The 24463-nt window shown below is 36.3% G+C and overlaps 1 protein-coding gene across 6 annotated transcripts in view; it reads right to left on the minus strand.

Annotated features, from left to right (window-relative positions):
• The window catches only part of PALLD (palladin, cytoskeletal associated protein), a 203007-nt gene that overhangs the window by 35758 nt on the left and 142786 nt on the right, over positions 1–24463 (minus strand). For all 6 annotated transcript variants that reach the window (XM_029960252.1, XM_029960250.1, XM_029960254.1 and 3 more), the window contains one exon: positions 482–1177. In XM_029960252.1, the coding sequence (XP_029816112.1) occupies positions 482–1177 (696 nt within the window). The remainder of the gene's footprint in view (positions 1–481; positions 1178–24463) is intronic.

Here is a 24463-nt window from a genome sequence, read left to right on the forward strand (position 1 = left end):
AGCAGTTTTATACTTTAATACCTTATACTTTTAGTATCACAAAACTATTGGGACTTCTGAAAGATTCTGCCTTTACTTGATATTTCTCTACCTGTAGATGTAATAGGAACATAAACTGCAAATAGCATTGCATATGTGAAGAACTGGGTCATGAGAAGGGTTTCCTAGGATCTCCTTCCACCGCCCTGGACATGCAGAGCCTTTTGCTGTTGCTTTCATATTTTCTACAACTCCAATTTAAAGTTTTAGTTTCTCATCTTCTGTGTTCCTACCGTAGGGCTCTTTCAGAATCTCACTTCTGTAAGGGTTAAAAAACTACTTCAGATCTCTAGCACAGAGGCATTTGTAATTTGTTCGCTCATCTCTCCCTCTCAGATAGCAGCTAACAGCCAAGGACCCTAGAAAAATATAAATTAAGCAAGCACAATAATCTTCATTACAATCTTCAGTAAAGTCAAAGAGCTCATCGGCTGATACTTACGGAGGCGTCACTCCTTTTGGGAGGCCTAATGCGTTGACAGAAATGGGTGGCGGCTGGGATGGCAGCATGGAGCTGAGAAAAGCTGCTGGAGACTGGCCGGAATTAGGAAATCTAGGAGTTGGAGACAGGCTGTGGGAAGGTGAAGAAAGTGAAGGAAGAGGAGGGGGTGGAGGAGGTGGAAGTGGAAAGGAATCACACACCGGATATGTTGCGGTTGGACTAAAGACAGGTGGAGGCGGGGGTGGGGGGGATGGAGAAGAAGGAGACCAGGGATACTCCCCTTCTGGAGCAAACTGCTGAGAGAAGGGAGGAACAGGCACTCTGCCAAACTGTTTCTGAGAAGCAGTTGGAGACATAGGAGAAGGAAGACTGGATGTAGACGATCCTGAAGATGGAGTCACATAACCTGAAGCAGGGCTGATGTTCTGAGCAGCAATAAACTGCTTAGGCCGAGCATAGTTAAAAGAGCCAGAAGACTGCATGGTAGGGGAAGTATGAGAGTTAAGAATACTCATTGGCACAGGAGAGGTGATAAACTGGCTGGGCTCAAGCTCCTGGAAGGAGGGGGGAGGAGGAAAGGAAGGAGAAGTGGGAGAGTGCTGCTGATGATCAGGTTGCTGTTGGTGACGATACCACTGGCCACTTTCTTGCTCCAGACGAATTTGGTTCTGTAGCTGCTGTATTTTTTTGGGCCCCCTGTGGGAAGGAAAAATAGACAAAAAGATTATCAGACATGCGTGCTGGTTGGGGAGGAGATAGAAGATCCGCTGATCCATGGTCCAGGAAAATCAAAAGAGTGAAAGTTCAAAGTGTTTACATATGTTGAACAGCCCTATTTCTTCAGAGCTAAAATATTGCTACAAAAGTCCATTTTTTGTCCTCAAGATGGAGGAAAAACTGTGTGAATAATAGTATTTAACAGAACCTTCAATTCTTCAAAAAGGTAAATTATATGACAATTTGAAGACACTTATTATATTTTAAAGAATCCATCCAGATTACAGAATTAAAGGTAAAAATACTGAAATTCTTAACAAGGTTTCTTTTTGTTTCTTGAGTATTTCATTCAATGGCCCTGTTTCAATAATAAGGCTGAAATATTTCCCCAGTGACAACTTCAGCCATGATTTCTGGTGTAGCCTCTGTGGGCCAATCAGACAGACCTAATTAGGGACATACTTTTAATGAAATACTTGGAGACAAGGGGCCAATTTCTGTGTTAGAACCATCTATGTATCTGTAAATGAGCAAAAACTTCTGAGAAACATCTGTGACCTAAGGAAGTGATAAACTGAGTGTCTCCATGTCTTTAGTCCCACTTTTTTCCCAGGCTTTATTTTCAACTGTAGGTCCTGAGATGTATCTTAGTAGATACTCAATACAGTTCTGATGAATTGCTAATTGCAGTACTATCAGCTCAAATGGAAATAAGAATTTCATTAAGAAATGCACATATTTACTAGAAGAAGAATAGAGACTAAAAAAACTAATATGCTGGAGCACTTAAAACTGTTAAGTAAAAATAAAAAAGAAAAAAGCAAAATGTTGAGCAGTGAAGCAAACCAGATCATGCACTGGTTTTTTGTTGTTTTGTTTTGTTTGGTTGGGTTTTTTTGTCCATGATACAGTTGTTTGAATGACATTAAGCTCAAAATTAACTGTGTGGTCTATCATCCGAAAATACATCAGACTGACTTGCTTAAAAATTGTCATCTTCCAGTTGGAAATCATGACTTTATCTCAATACTCCACGTCTACAAAATTTCAGCGTATGCACATATACCTTTTCTGTGTATTTAATATATAAATATTTTATTATATACAAGTGTGTCATTGTTTATGTATAATTTAGGTCATTTAAGCAGAAATTTTAGAAGCAGTCTTAATGCAAGGCATATGAATGTATGACTGGCACAACAATATAGTTTTGTTGGTAGCAACAAAATTAGAAATGGTAATAACATCATATTTTCCACTTGAAGATTAATTTTGATATTCCAACCATCTACATTTCCCAGAAAATGTTTTCTGACAATAATTCTGCTTATGATCTCATACCAAGGGAGATTGTTTAGATAAGAAAAAGGGGAGAAAGATTGTTTAGGGCAGAAAACTGAAAGATCAGTTATTTACATTTAACAGTTGCCTTTTTTGTTGTTATAAAGATAGCTCAATTCTAGCAACACCTCACCAACAATATATATTTCAGCACTTAAAAGGAAATGACACTTTTATTTTAATTAGATCAGGAACAAGAACATCTACATATTGTGGTTCATTTGTAGATCTTATAGTTCATTTTTTAATGCTGATAATAGACTCTAAATCCTTATTAGTTCACCTTTTCACTCCACAGGACGCAGGCTAAAACTTCTTCTTTTTTTGCTAAATTACATTAAAGTCTCCTTTCTCTAAATAGGTTAAAACAACAAAATTTTAGTTTCCATCATTATTCAAATTTCTTTGTTGATGACAGAAGCACTTCAGGTCAGCTCTGCCTGGACAGAGAAAGTCCTGTGAGATTACTACTTTTATCTTCTACTTAAGATATTTTCTGTATCTTTAGTCTAAATATCTGAAAACCTACTGTCTAATACCTCTAAAATTACTTACAAATAATACTTATCTTATTTTCCATCATAATCACTCTCAATTTTTTTCTTATTTATTACAGAGAGACTAAGGTAAAAAAAAAAGAAAAAAGGGGGACTTTAGCATTGTAAATGGTGTGTTGAATATAGAAGAAACTTAGCTGTCTCCAACACTCCTGTGTTTATCCAACATGTGCTGAAAGCAAGTCAGAGTGTCATGTCTTGAGACCTTTTTACTTTCATTCGCCAAATCACATGGCGATGCACCCGGCCAGCAGCATAACACAAATGCCCATCTATGGCCCTGTCAATGGTACTACTACAGCCCTGCCACTGCACTGCTGCTGCACCCAGCCAGGCAGCAGGAGAGACCACAGTCAGGGTGTGTCTGTGAAAGGTTGGCAGGCAAACGTGAGGTTGCTCTGCTCTCAAACTAAGCTTGACTTGAGACCACAGGAGTATACATGCCTGTATATCAGGGTTTATTAGCCCAGTACAGTAGTAATACCAGTTGAATAGCTTTTGATCAGCTTAGGGTGCACCTCTTCTTGAAAAATAACATGGAAGCATAATCATTATCACATCAGTTCATGTGGCAAAAAACTACAAAGACCTTCTTAGAGCAAAGTTTCATGCCAGTTGTAAAACTGCACGATCCTTGTCTGCAAAGGAATGTTCTCTACCTCAGAGCTATTCTTTTAACATCAGACACTGCCCTATACTTATCATTTTCTTGAGTAGATGTATCCTATGGATGTGCCATTATGAAGAAGAAAAAAGTAGGAAAGAATATCAATTCACAAGTGTTCCTTTGGAATGACAATGATGGCAGTGGAAGCTCTACACAAGTAGGTCCCTGAAAGATAACCTGCTGCAACAAAGATATTGAGAGCCCAGCAGTCAAAATTATGCAGGGGAATCAGCTCACTATGTTGCTCTCATCAGTAGAGAACAAAGAAAAGAATTAAAAAGAGTTCAGTTTTTTGATGAGATTACAAGAAAAACTAGTCTGATTGTAATTACATCCTCTTTCCAATTAGCTGAAATGTGTTTTGTAATCCCAGTATTTTAAAGAGCACACATGTTTCAGGGAAGACATTAAGATTTTTTAAACAATAGAGAATAAACTTTTTTCTCATGTGGAATTTTTTGTTTTGCCAAATAATTAATCATAACAATATAAGAATGAACATTTAAAAGTAATTTTTTAGAAAATTTAATTAATAAATGGTAAAGGTAATTTAAAAAAAAATCATAACTAGGGTAAAGTGAACATTGAGAAATTTCAGGAACCAAAAAACACGTCTAATAGTACATAAATATTTTCAAAAGTTCTGCTTCAGTATTTGATTTTTTTTCCAATACCAGATATTCTTAACCAAGGTATTTATATACATTTTCAGATGTTCTAATAGGTATGCTAAAGTAGTTAAAAAATGCAAACAGTAAAGTAGTAATATTTTAATGAAAGCAGACATTAGTTACTACAGAAGTGAGGTTTCTGGCACACATTGCCTGTGAGAACAGCTTCAGGCACAGGTTTGGTTCTGGGCACTCGGAACCTGCTCAGTAAGGTGGTGACTTTCAGAGCTAAATGCTAGCAAGAAACATTTGAAAACAGATGTTGAAAGGGAAGACTAGAGGCATGAGACATTCTGTTACATAGTGGGCAACTATGTGTGCCAATACATACAGCATAGTTTAATAGTTACTCAAGAATTCATATACTAAGGTATGCACTTGGTTTAAATTATAACAGGCTGTTTTATCTTTTTATCCCATTTTCATAATGCTTTTTCATCCTGATACCTTCTTTGTGTCACATTGTTTTGAAAATTGATAGAGCAGTCTGTGACTTCGAGGAGTAAATTGGTAACAACCACCATCAAGAACTGTGATTTCAAGTGCCTGGACACAGTGGAATGGAGGAGGGTACATAGGTAGATGGTTGTACATCTCGCAAAGTCTCAACAGGAAATGTCTCTGCCAGGAAACTGGCAGAGGACAGTACAGCAGATGGCGATTTGGGGGATGCAATTAATCTTTCATACTTAAGTTCTCTGCTAGGCTTATTCACATGGTCCTGGTATTAGGATATGTACCAGTTTTACTTCTATCTTACATGTCTGGGTTTGTGAAGAGCATAAAAAATTATTTAGAGAAACAATGTCCCTCTTCTGGGAAGCACCCTACTACCTGCAGTTTAATCATCAACTCTGTGTACCTTTTAAACACCAAAGTTCATATACAAGTCCTTCTATCCTGGCTAACTCTCTTGAGATGGAAAGTTCTCCAAAGGTAGGGAAATGCTATCCAAGCCTTGAAAGAATCTTGGTATACAGAATGAACCCTATTGAGGTAGTGTCCACCACAAAGTATGTAAGTACATTGAAATTTAGTTAGTGTTTTACAACACAATGTACAAAGTAAATTGAAATAAATAACTGCAAGTAAAGAACCAAGATTAAGTGGTTTTTTCTGTGTTATAACTTTTGGAAATTCCTGATTTTGTCCCTCATGATCTTAAAAAAAGAAAAGGAGCAAATGGAAAACAGTCAAAGAAAAGCAATTTTTGTCTGAAAGACTCATATTTATCTCAGCTATGAAAGAATAATGAGCTCACTTCTGTCTCAAGTTATTCCTGGGCAAAAGCAGACTGGTCTCTTCACAATACCAGTGACCTGCCCTTTGAGAAACAGACGGTGCAGTTTTACAGCAGTATACAAAATATACCTCTGAAATGAAAATACGGGAATATTTTAAATAAAAATAATCAGAATTAAGCACAACTTTAAAAGCTTGAGCTAGTTTTCTAAATTGAGATTGTATTTTTATTTTGGGGTAACAACTACTCGTCTCCATGAAATCTACCTTCCAATAAAGTTCTAGCTTCTAACTCAGTGCTACTGCTTTGAGTAGCTACTGCAGAATCATACCAGAGCTCTACTAAAAAGGAAATAGTCACCATCACGCTGTATTAAAGGGCAAGGGCTGTTCTCACTGACTTCCATGTCAGCAAGTATCTATGTAGAGATGTATTCTTTTATATGTGTACATTTAGGTATATTCATACCCATACTTTGTCTTATAGTATACTTATATGATAAAACCAAGGATGAAATTTTTTCAAAATTTATTAATTTATTAAAATTTGAATGTATCACATACATCTCTTTAGCTGCTTGGCAGCCCAACTGGGTAGATGGTAGGCAGAGAAGGAATGGAGAACTAGAAGTGGTGGGAGCTTCGGAGCTGCTGAGCTTTCATCACTGGATAAGACTCACAGTGCTTCTGCATCTGTGGCTCCTAGGCAGCTGGCAGGGCAGACTTGCCAGGTAGCTGTTAAGGTAGCTCCTAAAGACACTATGTAATTTGCTTTCTACAACCACAAGATTTTTATTTTGCTGATGTACATGGTACTGTTGAAAATTAGTAATTTTCTAAAGTACTTCTGACAGTTACTATTTATGAAATTAAATGTACATGCCAACTTATCCAAAATCTGACAGTAATCACCAATACCTGGAATTCTACTTTTGACAAAATTCCTAATATAATGTAAAGTTTTCCACCAGACTTAGCAATGACTGAGAGTTGGTAAAATGAAAAAAAACCCCAACCCTAACTTTATCTAACAGTTAATTGATTAGCAGCTGTACAGAAAATAAATACTCAGAATACAAAAGTAACTCCAACTAAACTGTTCACTGAAGGAACACTTACTTATTTTTAGAAATGCTGAAAATCTACAATTATGTCAAGGCAAGAAGGTGAAGTAGAGGGAGAACAGTTGCCTTTTTAACAAAAACTGCAATGTATTCAACACACAGACAGCCTTCAGGCTGTATCTATACAAATATGTTTACTTAAGCATTAGATTTCCTGTTGCTGAACAATCCCTTATATTGTGAGGAAAAAAAATGTGGACTGTTTTAAATGCTGTAAGGGTTCAGATTTATGCAAGATGAATTATCAGTTAAAATAAAAACGGGGGGAACGGGGGGAAGGGAGATATGGAGGGGACAGAATGGAGGGAATGACAACGACAACACACAAAACCCAGCATCAGTTTGGATTCTACCCCAAAAGTATTCATAGGTATGTTTTGTCTATACTAACAGATTACGGGGGGATGCAGATTGTCACTACAATTTAAACCTCATGCTGAATAAGTGGAGAGCTATAACTAGGAACAATCTCCACCAGCTGCAACATTTTAACATTTTTATTACTTTCCCTTCAAAGCGTAACAATTTGAAAATGCAGATTCACAAGAAATAACATTTCCCATATTTCAGGTTAACAAACAGGAGCATTTATAATCGGTTTCACTGTAACCTAACGCACTCTCAGGAAAAGCAGTATGGTGCAAGAGCTAAGACAGGCACTGTGTTATGAGCACACTGTGAAACTGAGCTTAACTTTTCATCTGAGAAACTTCATACACACTGCATGCAAAACCATCTGCATTGTTTGTGAACTCTCTTGTAAGGAAGTCCTGCTGTAATTTGGCTGTTAAAAACTTTTCTGTCTATCCTAAAAAGTGGCAGTTGTAGCTGTGCCCATTTTCCACTATGGTTTGATTATCTGTCAGAGGCATCAAGGTAATTTCTGCACTAAGGAAACAAACAGTAGAGATAGTGCCAGTATTCAGCAAACACAAGCAGTTCTTTTGAAGACAGGAACCATTTTTCACCCCTCAATACCACTGCAGGGACATTTTTCAAAACATGCACCAGCGAGATAACACATTTAACACACATTTAGCTTGGGTACAGAAAGAGAGGAAATTGTGCTGTTATGCACATTCATTGTTCCCAAAAGTCATAAAGCTACAACACAGCTTTAGTAAAAAGGCCAAACTTCATATCTCTGGTAGGGTTAGATCATAAGAATTAGTCTGGTAGTCAAAAATCTGTCTGGGTTGGTAATTCAATAGTGTTGCATAACTAGTGCACAGACTATCCAGTGATAGATATAACAGTTAAAAAATTACACAGGTAACAAGTTTTGCTGATACAGGAAGTAAAAAACACTATGTTATTAAGAGGCAAACTGTAACAAGGCATTAATAACAACACAGCTTTCAATTTGCAGCTGAATTGGCCCGAAGTGTAGGAAACCGTTACTCAGAACACAGGAATGAACTAGCCTGCAAATGGAAAAATAGGTCTTCTGCCTCTGCTCATGCTATACCATGTGGAAGATTATGTTCTGTGGTGATTGGTATATATTCAAAGAAAATATGGAAAGAAAAAAATATATATCAAAGCATGAAAAACTGTACTAGCCTAAAACCAGAAGTGAAGAAAAAGATGTAGTATAATACAGTTTCTCAGACCTGCCACTGGAACAACACATACACAGTTGTCTTTTTTATTTACATATGTGCTTTAAATTTAATGTATTTGATTAATACAATGCTCACATTTCATCTACCACCGACCAACAAAGTTAGGAGATTTGTTTACTTTTATGCCTACTCATCAACTACCACAGTGGACCTTCGTGCTTTCAATATTAACATTCCAGTATCTGTCAGGTGTCTGTTCTTTGGGTTACACATAAAGATGACTGCTTTGTACTATTGAGATAGATACTTTTGTAAGGAAGAATGGACATCATATTAAAAAAAAAAATAGAGTAGCCACTGGATGCCCTGACATTAAAGGGAGCAGATAATTGTTCTCAATGTGTTTTTAGAAAAATTAAAATTTCAACTATGTTTTAAAAATATTCTAAGAAATGAAGGTAGCTTTAGAGACTAAATTCCAGGTCCTTTTACCAGTTATTCTGTATTCTCAAATACTTCTGACAGTTGAGCAGGACACTGACCCATGTAAATCTGAGATATTACCAGCTGACACATCAGTAGTCTGTTACTGAAACTCCCTGGAGGTATTCTATTCTTAAACTACCATATGAAAAGAAACCACAGAAAAGTAAATAAATACATAATATTCATAGGAAATACTTGTATACTTCTGAGATTCTCCTACTACAACAATATGACAGATTTACTTTAGTTGTCAGCCCCATCCGAATGCCATAAAGGTTTAGTGTTATACCATTCTTGCTGAAGTCCTTCTGTATATACAAAAATACCCCCCCGACAACATATACTAACTTTTACGGAAGAAGGAGAAGCACCAGGAGGTAAGAGCAACTGTTAAAGACAGTAATAATATTTCAGCCAGGTTCTCAGGAGCTGAAAATAACATTACAGCATTGCTTACTACTTTTGTGACATTTATTCAACCAATACAATCCTAACACAATTACATCTTAGGCTTGATCTAGTGCAGGATGCTATATTCCTGTCATGCAGTCCAGGTTGGTAATCATAATGAAAGTTATGGCAGTGTGGCAGATGTACCTTATGTCAGCTATTGCATTTAGAAGACCTAAAAGAACTTTTTATAGACTTGGCTATAACAGGAGACATAACTTTATCTTTGCATGTAGACTGATAATATCTTTTCTTTAAATTGTATTTTTTTCTTATCAGCAACTCACATGAATTTCAAAGATAGCTGCCTAATGAATACTTTTGTGACATATTTTGTATCAAGATAGAGATCTCTATTCATCTTGCTGGGCGAATTTTGAAAATAAAATAATTTATAGGGCACTGTCACTGGTTATCTAGCCAGACATAGTTCAGAAGTGTGAGTTTGGGGGTTAGATTTTTTGTTTGTTTGTTTTTAAAGGGCTTCTTCCCCAAAATATAAAAGAGTCAAGAAAAATGATGACACTCAAAATGTTGCTAAAGCACCTTCAGATATGAAGAGCTACTGCTTATTACAAGGGCATAATAAACATAAATATAATGAAGATGACTTAGGCAAACCCTAACGACCAAGTAGACCTGCAGCCTTACTCCATGACTATATTCTGCACTGCACTGTAATTTCCCCATTGCTTGGTTAAGAAAAAATTAAAACCTATCAGCAGAATTACTAAGCAAACACAAAATCTATCTAACTACTCAGATGTCACTGCAGTCAAAACACCTTTTTAAACAGTCAGAGTATATTATGCTCCTAAACAGATTGAACAGACCTGACCAGAACAAATGACATTCCCTGTCATCACAAAGAGAAACACTATATACTGAAATTACACAAGTTTGGATGCAGACATAGAACCTGAATTAGCTTCTTGTGATGGCAACACATCATTTTAAATAGAATTTCCTTGGTAAATAGATGTAGTGATTTAACAAGAAGAATTTAATTCTTTTTAAAACTGTTAGCTAAATGTACAGTACATTTTTCTGGAAAGCTTAAATGGAACACCTTATGTATAAATGGCAGAGCAAATAATTTCTCTTCTACTTTTGAGTGAAAATACGTTCCATAAAGATGATTCACTTCAGGTAATATATGTTTTACTATATCAAGCAACCTTGAGTATGGAAGACATCCCTGATAAAAGATGAACCTTAAGTGATATATAATCACATAAAAAAGAAGGAATCATACAGTGTGACTGTAAACACTTATTATGAGCAAATGCTGTACCAGTGAGTCTGAATAGTTCATCCTTTCTGTAAAACTGTTTTGAATCTTGCTTAGCTCTCGATGAAAGCGGTAAGCCTTCTTTCCCAGAGAAAACAAGAGGAAGGGCCATATTTCATTTTTCCCAAATAAAATAGTGACCAACATAGTGACTGGACAAAAAAAAAGGAACCTCAGAGACTGGCACTTCTTCTAAGAGGACAGTAAGGACATAACTGTGTTTGGGCTTTAGCTTGGATCAGAAATGTACTTTTGAAGCAAATTTCCAACTGTTTCCCACTTGCTTGTTCTCCAGTTTGCATCCATGACCAGCCTCTCAAGAACATGAGCTGTCCGGTGAAATGAACTAACAAACTTGAGCGACCAAGGGCCTTCAACCCCTGGGAACAGACTAGAGCAAGTCCAAAGTGAAAAATCAAACATCAAGCCAGTGACCCCGAAATGTATAGTGTACATCATGTTTTTTCACTCTACCGAGCCACCCTTGTTTTTCTGTACCACTTGCTAATGTAGGCAATACACACAGAGTAGATGTATAAACTGCCATGAGGAGTCTTGCTAAATCATACAATCTAGAGGCTTTTAAAAAGAAGTGTGCATACCACAGGACATTCTGGTTTTATATATTGTGGGTCAACTTCTGGTAAGTCAAACACATCTCTTTCTAAACAAATATGCTGGAAATTAATTTTTTTGATTTATAGGATTTTCTTTATGGGATTTCTTCACACTTTCAAAGTAAAATATACAGATGTGTAATATATATTAAAAATAGGGTATGTTGCATATTATTCAACATTTACATATTTGGAGACAATGTATTGACCTATCCTTGTCAACAATTGTACTATTTCTATGTTGTAGTACAGTTTTTACTATTTGACTGCTTGAGCTGACCTCCAGAAATCAGTTAATTCCACTCCACCCATTTGCCCTGCAGTAAAAACCTCCCAGACAAAACAAAGGTGTCTTTTTTGCCTTCAGTTTGATCACGGAGTTGTTTGTAAAAAGCTAGTTACAAAAGAAAATGTATGTCTCAGAATTTAAACCCATTTTTTCTGACAATTGTGAAGGAAGATTCTCTTTTTATGGACTCATTATTTTGATGATTCATGCACCTTCTCAGCCCAGAGCTGACTCTTGGAGAAAGAATATTAGAGACAGCACTTGTCTGACTTAAGGGTCCCAAGTTATATTTTCCCATATTTATTAAGATTAGATTTATGTTAAAATGAACATTCCAGAATGGATGTCAAGAAGACTGGTTTACCTATTCCTAGAGTAAAGTCAGTTTTGTTTATCTTGGCCAACAGCAGTTTGTTTTGTTCTTATTGTTCCTATTGAAAAAGGTTTTTATATTGAATTGTTAGTAGTGTGCACTTTATCCCTGCCTGCGTTCCCTGCCCATGGCAGGATGATTGGAACTAGATGTTCTTAAGGGCCCTTCCAACCCAAGCTGTTATATAATTCTATATATAATTTCTTTTCTTAACATAACTGGAGTACTTAGATTACATCTGGAAACTACTGGTAAATCACTGTCAGTAAATTGAAATTAAAAAAAATAATCCATGCGTTGTTTCCATTATTGGAAGTGCTACTAAGATGAAAAGTAGCAATATATATCTTTCACACTGAAATCAACATTAACTGTGTATAAAACCTTCTCTTCAAGCATCACAACAGCTTGGACTGCAAGGTATCCTTTACCTCACAAGCAGCTGGGATAGAAAAAAGAAAATTCAGGCTGTGCTTTAATAAACAACCAATAGTTCCATATCAAAAATGTAATTTTGGACTTGTAGATTACTTCAAAGACAGAGGGATATTGACAATACCAAAACTGGTAGCACTAGAGTCAGCATCAGTGCGGATTATACAGTTCTTCCTGCATGAACCATGAATTTCCACATGATCCTATGCACTGCTCCTCTCAGCAATACTATAATGCTAGTCTGTCTTTAATTTTTCTTCTTGCTGACCTCCCTCTCTCTAACTTCTTTCTCCTCATCTGTCTCCCTCTTCCCTTGGGCTATCACCAGCTCTTCAGCACTCCTCGTGAGCTTCAGAAGACCTACCTAAGGTGTATGGATACCAAAATTCATTACTTTATTTTCTACCTCATTTCATATGCTAGCTTCTCTAGAAAAGCTTACTTAGTTCTCTGGAAAACACTGGCCTAAAATACCCTTCTCTACTACAGTTTTCTACAGTGAACACAAGGATAATTATTCTAGGTGTTAGAACCTGCGTGACCCTTGTGTCTCTGGATCAGGTTACTTAAACTACTCTGTAGTCACAGTTAAAATTTACACAGTACATTGATCCTTTTTCTTATCCGAAAGATCCTCCAATTCCTATTCTCCTTTAGGGAGAAACATCAAACACAGCACTGAGCAAAAGTTTGCACAATAACAAAAGCATTTGGATGATTTGAGGTCAGCTAATTTATTAGACTATTCATACAAAATATGATAATAATTTACTGCAGAAAAATGAATAATTAAATGAAAGTTAAAAAGTTAGAGACACCAGAGAGCTTTTAAAAAATTTTGTCAAAAAGGTACAAAATAAGGCAAAGACATTTAAGTTCTCCAACTGGTTGTGCCATACATCAGGGAAAGTGAGAACCCAGATTTGCAGAAAGACTTTGCTGCTTAGCATTTTTGTTTGGACGAAGATGAATTCATTTCCCTATAGTCATCCTCTTTCTCATGCCAAGACTCTAAAGAGCCCATGCACTTAGACTTACCACATTAATTACATTCTCATGCCCTAAAGGCAATGTTGTCTGAAGCTGTCCATTTTTCAGTCATTTCATAAACCTTCAGAGACTGCAGTTTTCCAAATGAATTTCAAGACTTCAATATTAAAGTTACTTAAATAATCAGTTTAAAAAATGGGGAAACAAATTTTGCTAAGCAAGAATTGATAGCACAGAATTCTTGCTGTACCCTGTCCAGGCAATACTTCACAGATTAGTTATGTCTGATCTTCTACACTAGGGAGAATATTTGCCCTCAAGAGCCTAATACTAGAAATGGCATTTCATGATCCAAGGCTCTTTGGGTTCTTTTTAAATTCGTCTAATGTTTAAAATCTGATATTTGAAATTATGAGGAATCTGTAAGGCAAAAGGCCCAGCTTCACATACTTCATAATTGCAGGAAATGTTTTTCGACCCTTAGTTAACTCAAAATTTTTTCTCATGATTTTTCTCAGCATGATCTACTTCCCTAATGAATCACTCAGAATGAATGAAAAAAGATCTGCAGACTTGGAAATAGCAACAGAATCTCGCAATCATTTTCTATAATACATAAACATAGCTTTATATTTCTAGAAGAAGCTCCAGATGTGTAAAACAGTAATACTTGATTTGTGATAGGACTAAAAGATCATTTGCCTTTTTCTTCTGGCCTTACAGCACTTCAGTTTGATGTCATGTTGCTCTAATTCTTCTAGCCAAAAGGAGATACATAGGAAAATGCTCTCATCATCTCCTCTTTGGCATCTCACTTACATTATTAGTAGTACAGCCCTCTAGAGAGTCAGTGAAACCTCCAGAGTGCAGTTCAGAATGTGTAAATTAGATGCTAAATGTCAGAAAGTATGAAGACTCTCTTAAAGAAGTGTCTTTAGAAGTTATCCAAATAAACCATAGGCTTCAAAATGAAGACAGGCTACTCAGATTTGAGCAGAAAATATATAAAATGTTCAACGCATCCTCAGTAATGCAGATAAAAATGACACTGCCCAAAAATTCTCTCCCCCACCCACGACTTGGTAGCTCATGAGACAACTGAAGAACTGATAATACATCACACGGTTTCACAGTTATGCTTGAGTTAGCATTTAATTTAATAATTTTAAAATACCAGGTTTTTTTCTCATATGCATTATGCAGCTGGCTAGTATGACAGCTCTTATTTATCAGCAGTTAACAAATGTACTCAGCTACTCCTGATGGGGAATATTCTTTTAGGTGGAATTAGTATCAGGGAGGATCCATAGTTCCAACACTACCACACCCAGCTAGTGTCACTATGTAGGAGTAGAATTAATAGAAAAGGTCAAATTGTTTAACAGCATTATGAAGTAACATTGTTAGAGTCAGGAAGAAATCTTGTGATTATTTATCAACACCATCAGCTGTAGAACAAAGAGTTGAACACAAGCCAGGCAAAAAAATTCTACTCATTGAAAAGGAGACTCATTTACTCATTTAAAAAGTAGTCCTAAAAAATTCAGAGAAGGCAATCAACAAAAGATATGCCAAAGTGATTTTAAACATCACCAAAAAAAGCACACAGTATCCCACTGTATTGTGTATGAAGATGAATGTAAATATTTCAGACAAGAAGATCAGACCAGAGCAGGTATGGCAAGATTGGCTTTAGTCACATCTGCACTGCTTAGACTGAAAAGACTCAGACTAATGTAATTAACTTCCTTGTACTTTATGTTCCTTACACAATCAGAAAAATACTTCAATTAAAATGTTAAACAATGCTTTTCAGCACAGAAATACATATCTTGCAAGTATAAATGTTAAAAGATACCCTAGAGTCTTTCTATGCATCAGAAACAAATCTAGCATTTATTTTTCCCAAGTTCAACCTGTTTTATTTCAATAAGATGCACCTAAATCTTTTTATAATTATTTCCATTGCATATAAACATAATATCCTGGTATTAGTAAATTAACTTGGCTAAATATAGCAAGGAGCACTCGTGTTTTATGGGGCATTTTCTTTGGTATGCAGCTAATATAAATAAAATGAGCAGAGAGAAGTTGGCAGTGTTCCACTGACATTACATCACTTTTCCTTAATAGGAAACCTCTCTGCAACTTAACATCTTGCTTTAAACACTCAGAAGTGTCCACAAAGTCTTCAGTGAGGATCATCATATAAGGCCAGCAGTTAGCTGCAAAGAACTGGATCTCCCAGTACAACACTGAAAAGAGAACCTCTAGTGAAAACCACCTTTAAAATTGTCATCAACTACAGAACAAGGGAGTTGCATAGTCTCTGAGAAGATATGTGTAAAATGTACATGATTCTAGTAAAAAGGAAAGGATAAAGTTTTAATTCCTGTAACGTTAGTTGTGTAGACTTGGGAGTTCCTCTAGAAACCCTAGAAAGAAACAAATTAGAAGGAGAGGTCTAATCCAGCATATATAAACAGGAGAGAGACACAAGCATCTACCAGTTTCATTTACTGCTTACTCTTTGTGTTCCTGAAAAAGACAAAGCCTCTGTTTTGTAGTACCATCATTATGGTCCCTTGTGTTGAGCATGACATTATTTTGAAGAAATTAGTTAATTATTGTAAAATATTATATGCTATTCATTTACTAAGAGACAGATGTTGACACCATATCAGTTGAGCTTTTCACCAAAAACACTAGGACTCCTTGACTGCACACGATAAAAATAAATTATATGTGCAGCAAAACCCATTGGACCTACAAGGTTCGCCTGAGAAAAAAACAGTCCTTGCACTCAGTTTTTCACATCTATTACTGAGATTGCTAGTCTTTATTGTGTTGTATTTTGAGAGACAAAAAGCAATCACATAGTACATGAAGAATAAAAGAGCCCAGAGAAATTTATGCTCATGCTGTCATTAATGTAAACATAAATTCTAGTTATTGTATTTCTAGTGCAAAATTGCTAAGCAATAATCCAATTCCTGTTTCAAGTCTGCATGCCATATTTGCTGGCATGGAATTTTATTGAGAACATAATTTATTTAGGCACTGTCACACAGACACACACAAACACAAAAATGTATTTACCACAGTACAAAAAGTCAGGGTAGGTCATTTTGTCCTCTGCTTTTTCCAGAAAAGTTTGAGAGGAGTTCACTGAATGGCTCCTACTGCTTTTAGTTGCAGCTGTGCAGCATACGCTCTTTAAAAATTTACAGTAAATGTTGCCATGTTTACATTAGTGACTCCCAGTAAAGAAAACATTAATCAAGTAAAGGTATGCAGAAAATAAATGTAATCTAGAGTACACTGAATATCACTGTGAATGCTCTCATTTAGGAACCATGTGGTCTTATGATACCATGGATTCCCTGTCCCCCTTACTCACTAAGGCAACCCTAAATACTTCTGTGTGCCCTATTCTGTTCTTTCACATCCAATTGTGATGACACAACAGTTTAGGACTCTTACAGCAGAAAGGGTAGGTGAATTAAAAGTTGAAAATAACACTAAAACTGGGTGGATTTGTGGTTTTGTTTGTTAGTTGGGGGTTTTGTGGCTTTGCTTTAGGGGTTGGGGTTCTTTGTTTGCTTGGCTTTTTTAAATCTTCAATCTGTTCACTGCTTCAGATTAAAGAGCAGCCAACCAAAGAGTTCTGCTGGTGCAACAGAAGGGTGGTGCTTGTCCAGAAACAAGCATCTGAAAGCTGGACCTCCTCTAGCTCACACTGATGGTGAGGAAATCCCTTCCAAGGTAGGATTTGTGAAGCCATGTCTTTAGTTGGTAACTGTGAAGCATAACAATGAACTTGTTGTATGTCCACTTTACTTTGGCAGTGACCAGATAAGATCTTCAAGTTTCAGTTCACATACACATTTTCAATTCAACTACCTTAAAATTAATGAAGTCCTTATTGGAAATATTTGTTCTACCTCAACACAGTCTTATCAAGTATACAATACAGGCCTAAAAATGAAGACTTGTAGCTTAAGACTTGATTACCTGAATGACAAAAGTATAAATAACAATATTCACTTGACCAGTTTCAACCTTGTGTATTTTTGTTGATGCATGAATTGGCTACTTACTCCATAATTAGGTTTGCTTTTTTCTATAACAATATGAAGTTGTTAGCATCAGCCAGTGCTCATTTTCTAAATTATCACTTTAATAGTTGTTTCAATTAATGCCTAGTTTTCATAAAATGTCAGGGAAAGCAGGGAATGAAGTTAAACTCAAACCACAATCCAAAATAATATGGCAGCCATATTTATCTAACATTAATTGATTCTTATTACAATAAAACTTCACCAAAACCTGCTAATTGATTTTGGTGAAGTTTTATTGTAATAAGCACAGTTCCTGCTAAATAAGTTATTATAACTCTTTTAAGTTTCAACTACTGTATGCTGTTGCTCTGTCATTTTGGAATCAGAGAAAACATCTGCTGTAATGGAAAAAATTCAACCGCAGGTCTCTCACTCATCTATCCTACCACTCTTATTATGCAAGTTAGCCTACTATATATAGCAGCCACAAGCAGAACTGATATGCTAGCTGGGCATGTACATGCTGAATCTCTCATCTTTTTGTTTTATCACAGAAAAAAAGAAGCTGCAACAGCTTTCCCAACTTCCCAACTGTGTAAATGAAAGGAGGAATTCAAACCAGCAGCTTGTGTGCTCAGGCACACAGACATACCATTGAAATCAATAGGAGCAACAGTAACTAGTAGCTCTGAAAATCAGGCAACTTTCATATGAATTTAACTTCATTCAAACAAATCTGAAAATTTTTACTGAAAAATTCATTCATGTGTTGAAATACTTAGTTTAAAAAATTTTAGTCTGTGCTTTGGGAGTAATTTTCTTTAAGGTGAATTACGTATCTCAGTAATTTGCCACTTAAATGGAACAGAAATGCTTGGAGATGCAAAGGTTTCATACCCAGGTCCCAGGTTAAGTCCAATCAGTAGTAACAGAAATGGAAAGCACTGATCAGCATGTAGTAGCGTGACTGAAGTGAGTCAATCTTCCTGTTCTTCCCAGAAAACTTGTTACAAAGTCTAAATATGCTACCTTTCATGACAACCTTTAATAGAAGATTCAAGCAGTGAAAATGCAGAAATCTTTCCTTTGTGCCTGGAAGATGTCCCTATATATAAAGGACTATGGGAATTTTTTGTGGATATTAACTCAGTGTCCCCTGGTGTCACACTGCAGTCTTTTCCAAGTTTTAATTAAATACTCAGATCACAGGGAAGGTTTATCATGGCATAAAAATCCAAGAATTTTAAACAACAGCGATGAATGACATCATCTGCTTCAAAAAATTGGAATAGAAAAACCTTCCTATTAAGTGTTATGACAGAGTTTCTCAGGAGTTCAGGATAACCTTTTTGTTGAATGACCACGGTAAAGGCAATAATGTGTAACTTCTACAGGTTGTAAATCATTGGAAGATGCTGCCTAAAGAAGTGGTGAAGTCATCATGCCTGAAAGTGTTCAAAAAATGTGTGAATATGGCACCTTATTCCATGGTTTAATGGTGATGCTGGGTTAATGTGTTGGACTCGATGATCTTAAACGTCTTTTCTAGCCTGAATGATTCTGTGGTTCTCTGAAATCTTGAGAAAGCTCATACAATGAAGTCTCAGAATAAACTCTGCCACCATCAGTTGAATAACAGTTTAAAATTCTTAAAAATATATAAATTAGAAGGTATCTCCTTCAATACCGGCTAAGTACCACTTAGTTAACTTTGGCTTAACAACCAGTTGTACTAATTTTCTGCAGTACAGTTTAGAAATGCTGCTTTTCCCTCTGTTTTGGTCTAGGAAACTGAAACTAGAGCTGAAGGAAACAGTTGAGCTGGTGGAATTATACCAGAAAAGATACTCCTACCGTAGTAGGTACTCCAGATTACTTAGATGCACATATTTATTATGGAACAGAAAGAATAAAGTTTAATGAAGTACAACTAATTAAACTTGACACTTCCTAAAGGCTTCTATAACTTTGTGTATTCCCAGCCATAGCCTGACTTGGCATAGCCTGAATATGATGCACAACAATATTATTTCTGATTGCTTACTTATCCTTCAGTTTTTAGGCCAGTGTGTAAATTCATAAACAATAGTAAATGTAATCCTGACTTTACTGGGCAACAAAAAAATCTAAAAATGCCGCAGATAAATCTCAAGAATTAGCACCTCAATGAGAATTTAATTAAAAAGACAATTACTCAAAAGCACTGGACAGTATCTACTATTATAATGGCAGAACTATTAATATTTTCTGAAAAAAGGCACTGAAATGGTTCCATTAAACCAAAAGCATGATAGTTTAGTTAAAACATATGTCCCTGTCCACAAAACATGGCAATCTGCACTTCAGTGTATACTGCTTGTATAACAGGAGTCTGTGCAATGAAAGACCTGATAACGGATAGCAAGAAAATTAGGCACAGACAGCAGTTGTCACAGGACAAACAGTTAATTTAGACCTGAATGGATACACCCAAGAGCATCCAAGGAAAACTCTGAAATATTAAACTGCTTCTCAATTAGGGAAATACTTTTTTTGTATGCCTCCCATCTTCCAAAAAACTATTTCACCACCTCTTTTCTGTCCTTCATGCAACATGGTGCCACCACTTAAATTTTTCTACAGGCTTCAACGGTGGTCAGTCATTTTAGTGAACTCTAAAATTTCCAAAATGGAATTCAATTAATTGAGAAACTAATCATATTAGTAACTTCCTTCCTTTTTAAGTGACTCTTGACAAAGACATTTTCAATTTCATGAAAAACGGAACAATCTATAATAGAACTTTTGAGGAATCTGAGGTTATTAAGTAGATGAAGCATTTGAGAATAATCTCAATAACCAACCACAGAGATTAACATCAGTAACTTGGGAAGCTTGACAGCAAATTTCTGTTATTCTGTCTCTATCACAAAGACCATCAATGATGACAGAGACAATTTGTCTAACTCAGAAGCACATTACGTATTATTTAATTATGAATTTGTGAAGATTTTAAGCTCTCAGACAAGCAGCTTCTGTCTTCTATCAGAAGGCCCTGGCACTTCCATTAATTAAAAAGGTACTATTCACATGATTTAAAAATCTCCCCCAAACATCCCAGTTTCACTCTCATTAGTCAATCCTCTATTACTGTGCATAACCAACTTTGCTATATCAGTACTGGAAATTCTGGTAGGCATAATAAACCTTTTTGGAAAAGAGAGAGATTATTTAGTAAAAATATTAGGCATCTCAGAGCTCTGTATATTCATACAAATTCACTCAACTCCCCCAACTTTCATCTACTACAGATCAGCTTCCTGCTTAAAAGCATTCCAATTCTATTCTGCTCCACTCTTTATCAATGAGCATGTTCCTTCAAATATTAGCATTGCAAACAGTTGCACTAATTCAGTACTCTTACAAGAATTCACTCGGTAAACAGGGTCTGTCTCTTGCATTTGTAGACAGTAATGCTTAAAGAACAAACATCTATCTTCTTAATCCAAAAAAGGACATAATGTGAGTGCTGTGTTTTAGCTGCAAACCGACAATGAGCCTCAATGGTCAGCGGAGAGCTTTTGTAATTCCTTATAATTAACTGTCCCTAGGTCACTCCTCTTTTCTGGTTACACCGTACCACAAAAAAAGTCCAAAGTGTATACCCAACCAGAATGTTAACTTTACAAAGTTACAAAACAGTTTCAAAGATTGTTCAAAGTGAGGATGCAATACCCTTGTCTGGCAGCTTGAAGGAGGAGCAAACTGCAGCCAGAAGAGGATAAAACCAAAAATAACATGCTAAATTTAGCATTAAAGATATCAATACATTTTCTGAAGCAAACATTTCACCACACAAAGAGCCTTGCCCATAGATAATAATCAGATCCTTGTAAGAAGTGCAGGAATGGCTTACTTAATCTCAAGACCTGTATGGCAAAAGAACCTGAAACTAATTTTTAACATTTGTGCTCACATGTTAATACCCTGATTTATTACTGTAGTCTGTAACAAATAGAACATCCACAACTTCTATGTGTGTTTCTGAGGTCTAAATTTCTCGATACTTCTTGCAGAACCCGCAGAATCCCTGTGATCATTTGCTGAAGAAAACTTCCAGTGAGAAATCACAGACCAGTTGGATACACTGAAGCTTAGACAGGCAATCACAAAATGCCTGCTCCTTTTAAATGTCAACTTGTGATCCAGAAAGCACTGCTTATTTCTTTAAGAGTTTCCTCAGAATTGAAACCAAGTCCTTGATCTTGGGCTAACTGTAATGTATGTGGTCAGTGCTGAGTTTCACCATCCTGGGAAGGGTTGCACCATGCACTGGCCCTACCACATGACGTGCATCTGACCTCAAGACTAGATTGGTGCAAGGGCTGCAGAGAAGGCTGATGTGTTGCTTGCAGCTAGTTTATAATGGCAGCCATATAATTGGTAGGAGAACAAGGGAAACATGGCAGAGATCCTGATTTCCGAGCCTTCTGTTCCTTCTTCTGGGTATTTCATGTGATTCAGATAAATGTCATTATTTATATTAATTGTCTCTTTATACCTAACCATCAAAAACATCACTAAATTAAGGGATGGGGGACGTGGGAACCCAGAGTTTTAGAATCAGTGCATAATTTTTATTTCTAGAATCTCAGAAACACTTAAAGTTGCTGTGGTTTGTTGGCCAGAGAAAACCATAGACGAGCACAAATGTTCCTGAAATACAACTGATAGTAATTTTTTTTCTTTTCTTATAAAACAAACAAACAAACAAACAAAAACCCCCAACCAGACAAAAAGGCTTAGGTATTTTAATGCAAAGCAGAAAATTGAAGCAATTTTCCAGAAATTCCAGATGAACCACTTAAGAAAATGTTAAACATTTAATAACTACAAAATCTCTAGCAGAAACTCCAAAAGTCACTGAAGATAAAAGAATGGAAACCACATGTAACATCCTGGAGACTCATAAGACAATGTAATATACTTTCAATGTAGTTTGAACTTCCATAGTCTCACATTATAAATTGGATTTCATATGCTTGCAGGAACTGATAGAAGAGGTGTCTCTCTTTTTTAGTTACATAGAGTTCTCTAGATTTTTTTATAGATAGGAAAACTATGAAGACGTGTGGGAAACCAAGACTACCTCCTAGAGCATAGCCAAGCAATATGGTAATCTATTTACTGACTGAAAAAATAGCCTACGAATGTTATATGTAAAAAAATAAACATGCAATTCAGCAAGGACATTGAACCTGTGCACGTGAGAATTATCATGAATATATGAAAATTATCAGGTAGCTTTAGAAACAGAAAAAGAATAGAATTTGGCCATGTTAGACCAGGAAGCATGTCTGTTGTGGAAAAGTCTCTGGTCACTGACAATAATCTACAGTTTATAGAGAAAAAATACAAAGTCTGATGGCTTGTCATCTGAGCAATACTGATGAACACTTCTGAATAACCCCTTTAAATATTCTTTATGTAATTCTGGTTTAGGCACCTCAGATTTGCACAGAAATAAATGGCATCATCTAGCAACAGACTTAACATTAGTAATGCAATACCAAGTAACTCACGCCTTCATTTAATTCCCTAGAAGTTTTGACAGGAAACACAGATCACACACAAACACAGACTGCGTGAAAGTACCCCATCCATAAAATATTATGACCACCTCTGGGATTTTCATATCCTCACTTGTACTAAAAAGTTCACTAGATCTTTGGTCAAAACAAAATACAATCATAAATCAAGTTGCCCTCTTGAAGCCTTCAAACACTGAAAAGAAAGGCTTTATATTTCAGAGCCAAAATAAGTATAGTGAGGTGGGCTGGAAGAAATGCAGCACCACTGGGTTTCTGCACAAGGAAACTCTCCTTTCATTTGTGCAAAACTTTTTATGTTGCCTTGGTGAATCTCCTTGCTAGCCAAAGTTGGCTATTAGAAGTGTTTTGCACTCGAATAGCTGCTTTAAACAAATGATCCTCATGTGTCAGATACAGATTTTTACTTTATGCTGTGTAAGGACACACACACGTATATTCACACACCATTAGATTCATATGCACACAGAAACATACTTGCATTATCTCCTCTCGTAAAAAATTGTGATTCAGCCTATTCAGAAGAATTCAGATTCAGCCATAGAGTAAAAAAATTAAAAATACTTCAAAATCCAACTACAGAAAGAACATAATGATGCTTTGTTAAGGAGAAGTCTTCCAAGTTGTGATTAAGGTGTAAAAATGGGTAGGAGCAAGACCAGCTCAAAGATTGGCCTAAAATCAGCAGGTTGGCTCTCCTGAGAAAAGTTGTTGTAACATATGTGAGTCTTGATTTAAACCAGATTTCTGTATTCAGTGTGTCTGGAGAACTAGGATCATACTTTTTAAATGAACCTGTAGCAGAAAAAGTACAAAAAATCTAAATATTCCATACTCTTTTTCTATTGACTAGAATCCAGACAGAACTTCCTAAAGAAGTTTCTCCAGCCCATTAGATACCACATGCATGCATTTCTTGCTCTCTGAAGTGTATTTGTCACAGGAGAGAAATTAATTTTAAATTGCAATTTAAAAATTAAATCCAGCTGACTGAGTCTTCGTCTAAATTCCATGCTTTTATAGAATCATAGAATCATCAAGATTGGAAGAAACCTCTAAGAACATCAAGTCCAACCATCAATGCAGCACTACCACTGTAACCCCTAAACCACTATCACTCAGCACCAGATCCAGATGCCTCCAGGGATGGGGACTCCATCACTTCCCTGGGCAACCTATTCCAATGCCTGACCACCCTAATGGTGAAAAATGTTTTCTAATATCTAACCTGAATCTCTCCTGTCTCAGCTTATGGCCATTTCCTCTTGTCCTCTCACTGCAGGCACAGTAGAAGAGACCTACTTCCACCTCACAACAACCTCCTTTCAGGTAGTTGTAGAGAGAGATGAGGTCCCCCTGAGCCTCCCCTTCTCGAGACTAAACAAACCCAGCTCTCTCAGCTGTTCCCCAGAAGACATGTTCTCTAGGCCTTTATGAGCCTCGTTGCCCTTGGTTGGACATGGTCCAGCACCTCCATGCCCTTTTTAAAGTCAGTGACCGAAAACTGAACTCAGTACT

The sequence above is a fragment of the Manacus vitellinus genome, unplaced genomic scaffold (genome assembly GCF_001715985.3).
Source record: "Manacus vitellinus isolate BGI_N305 unplaced genomic scaffold, ASM171598v3 scaffold_0_pilon, whole genome shotgun sequence".
Taxonomy (NCBI): Eukaryota; Metazoa; Chordata; class Aves; order Passeriformes; family Pipridae; genus Manacus; species Manacus vitellinus.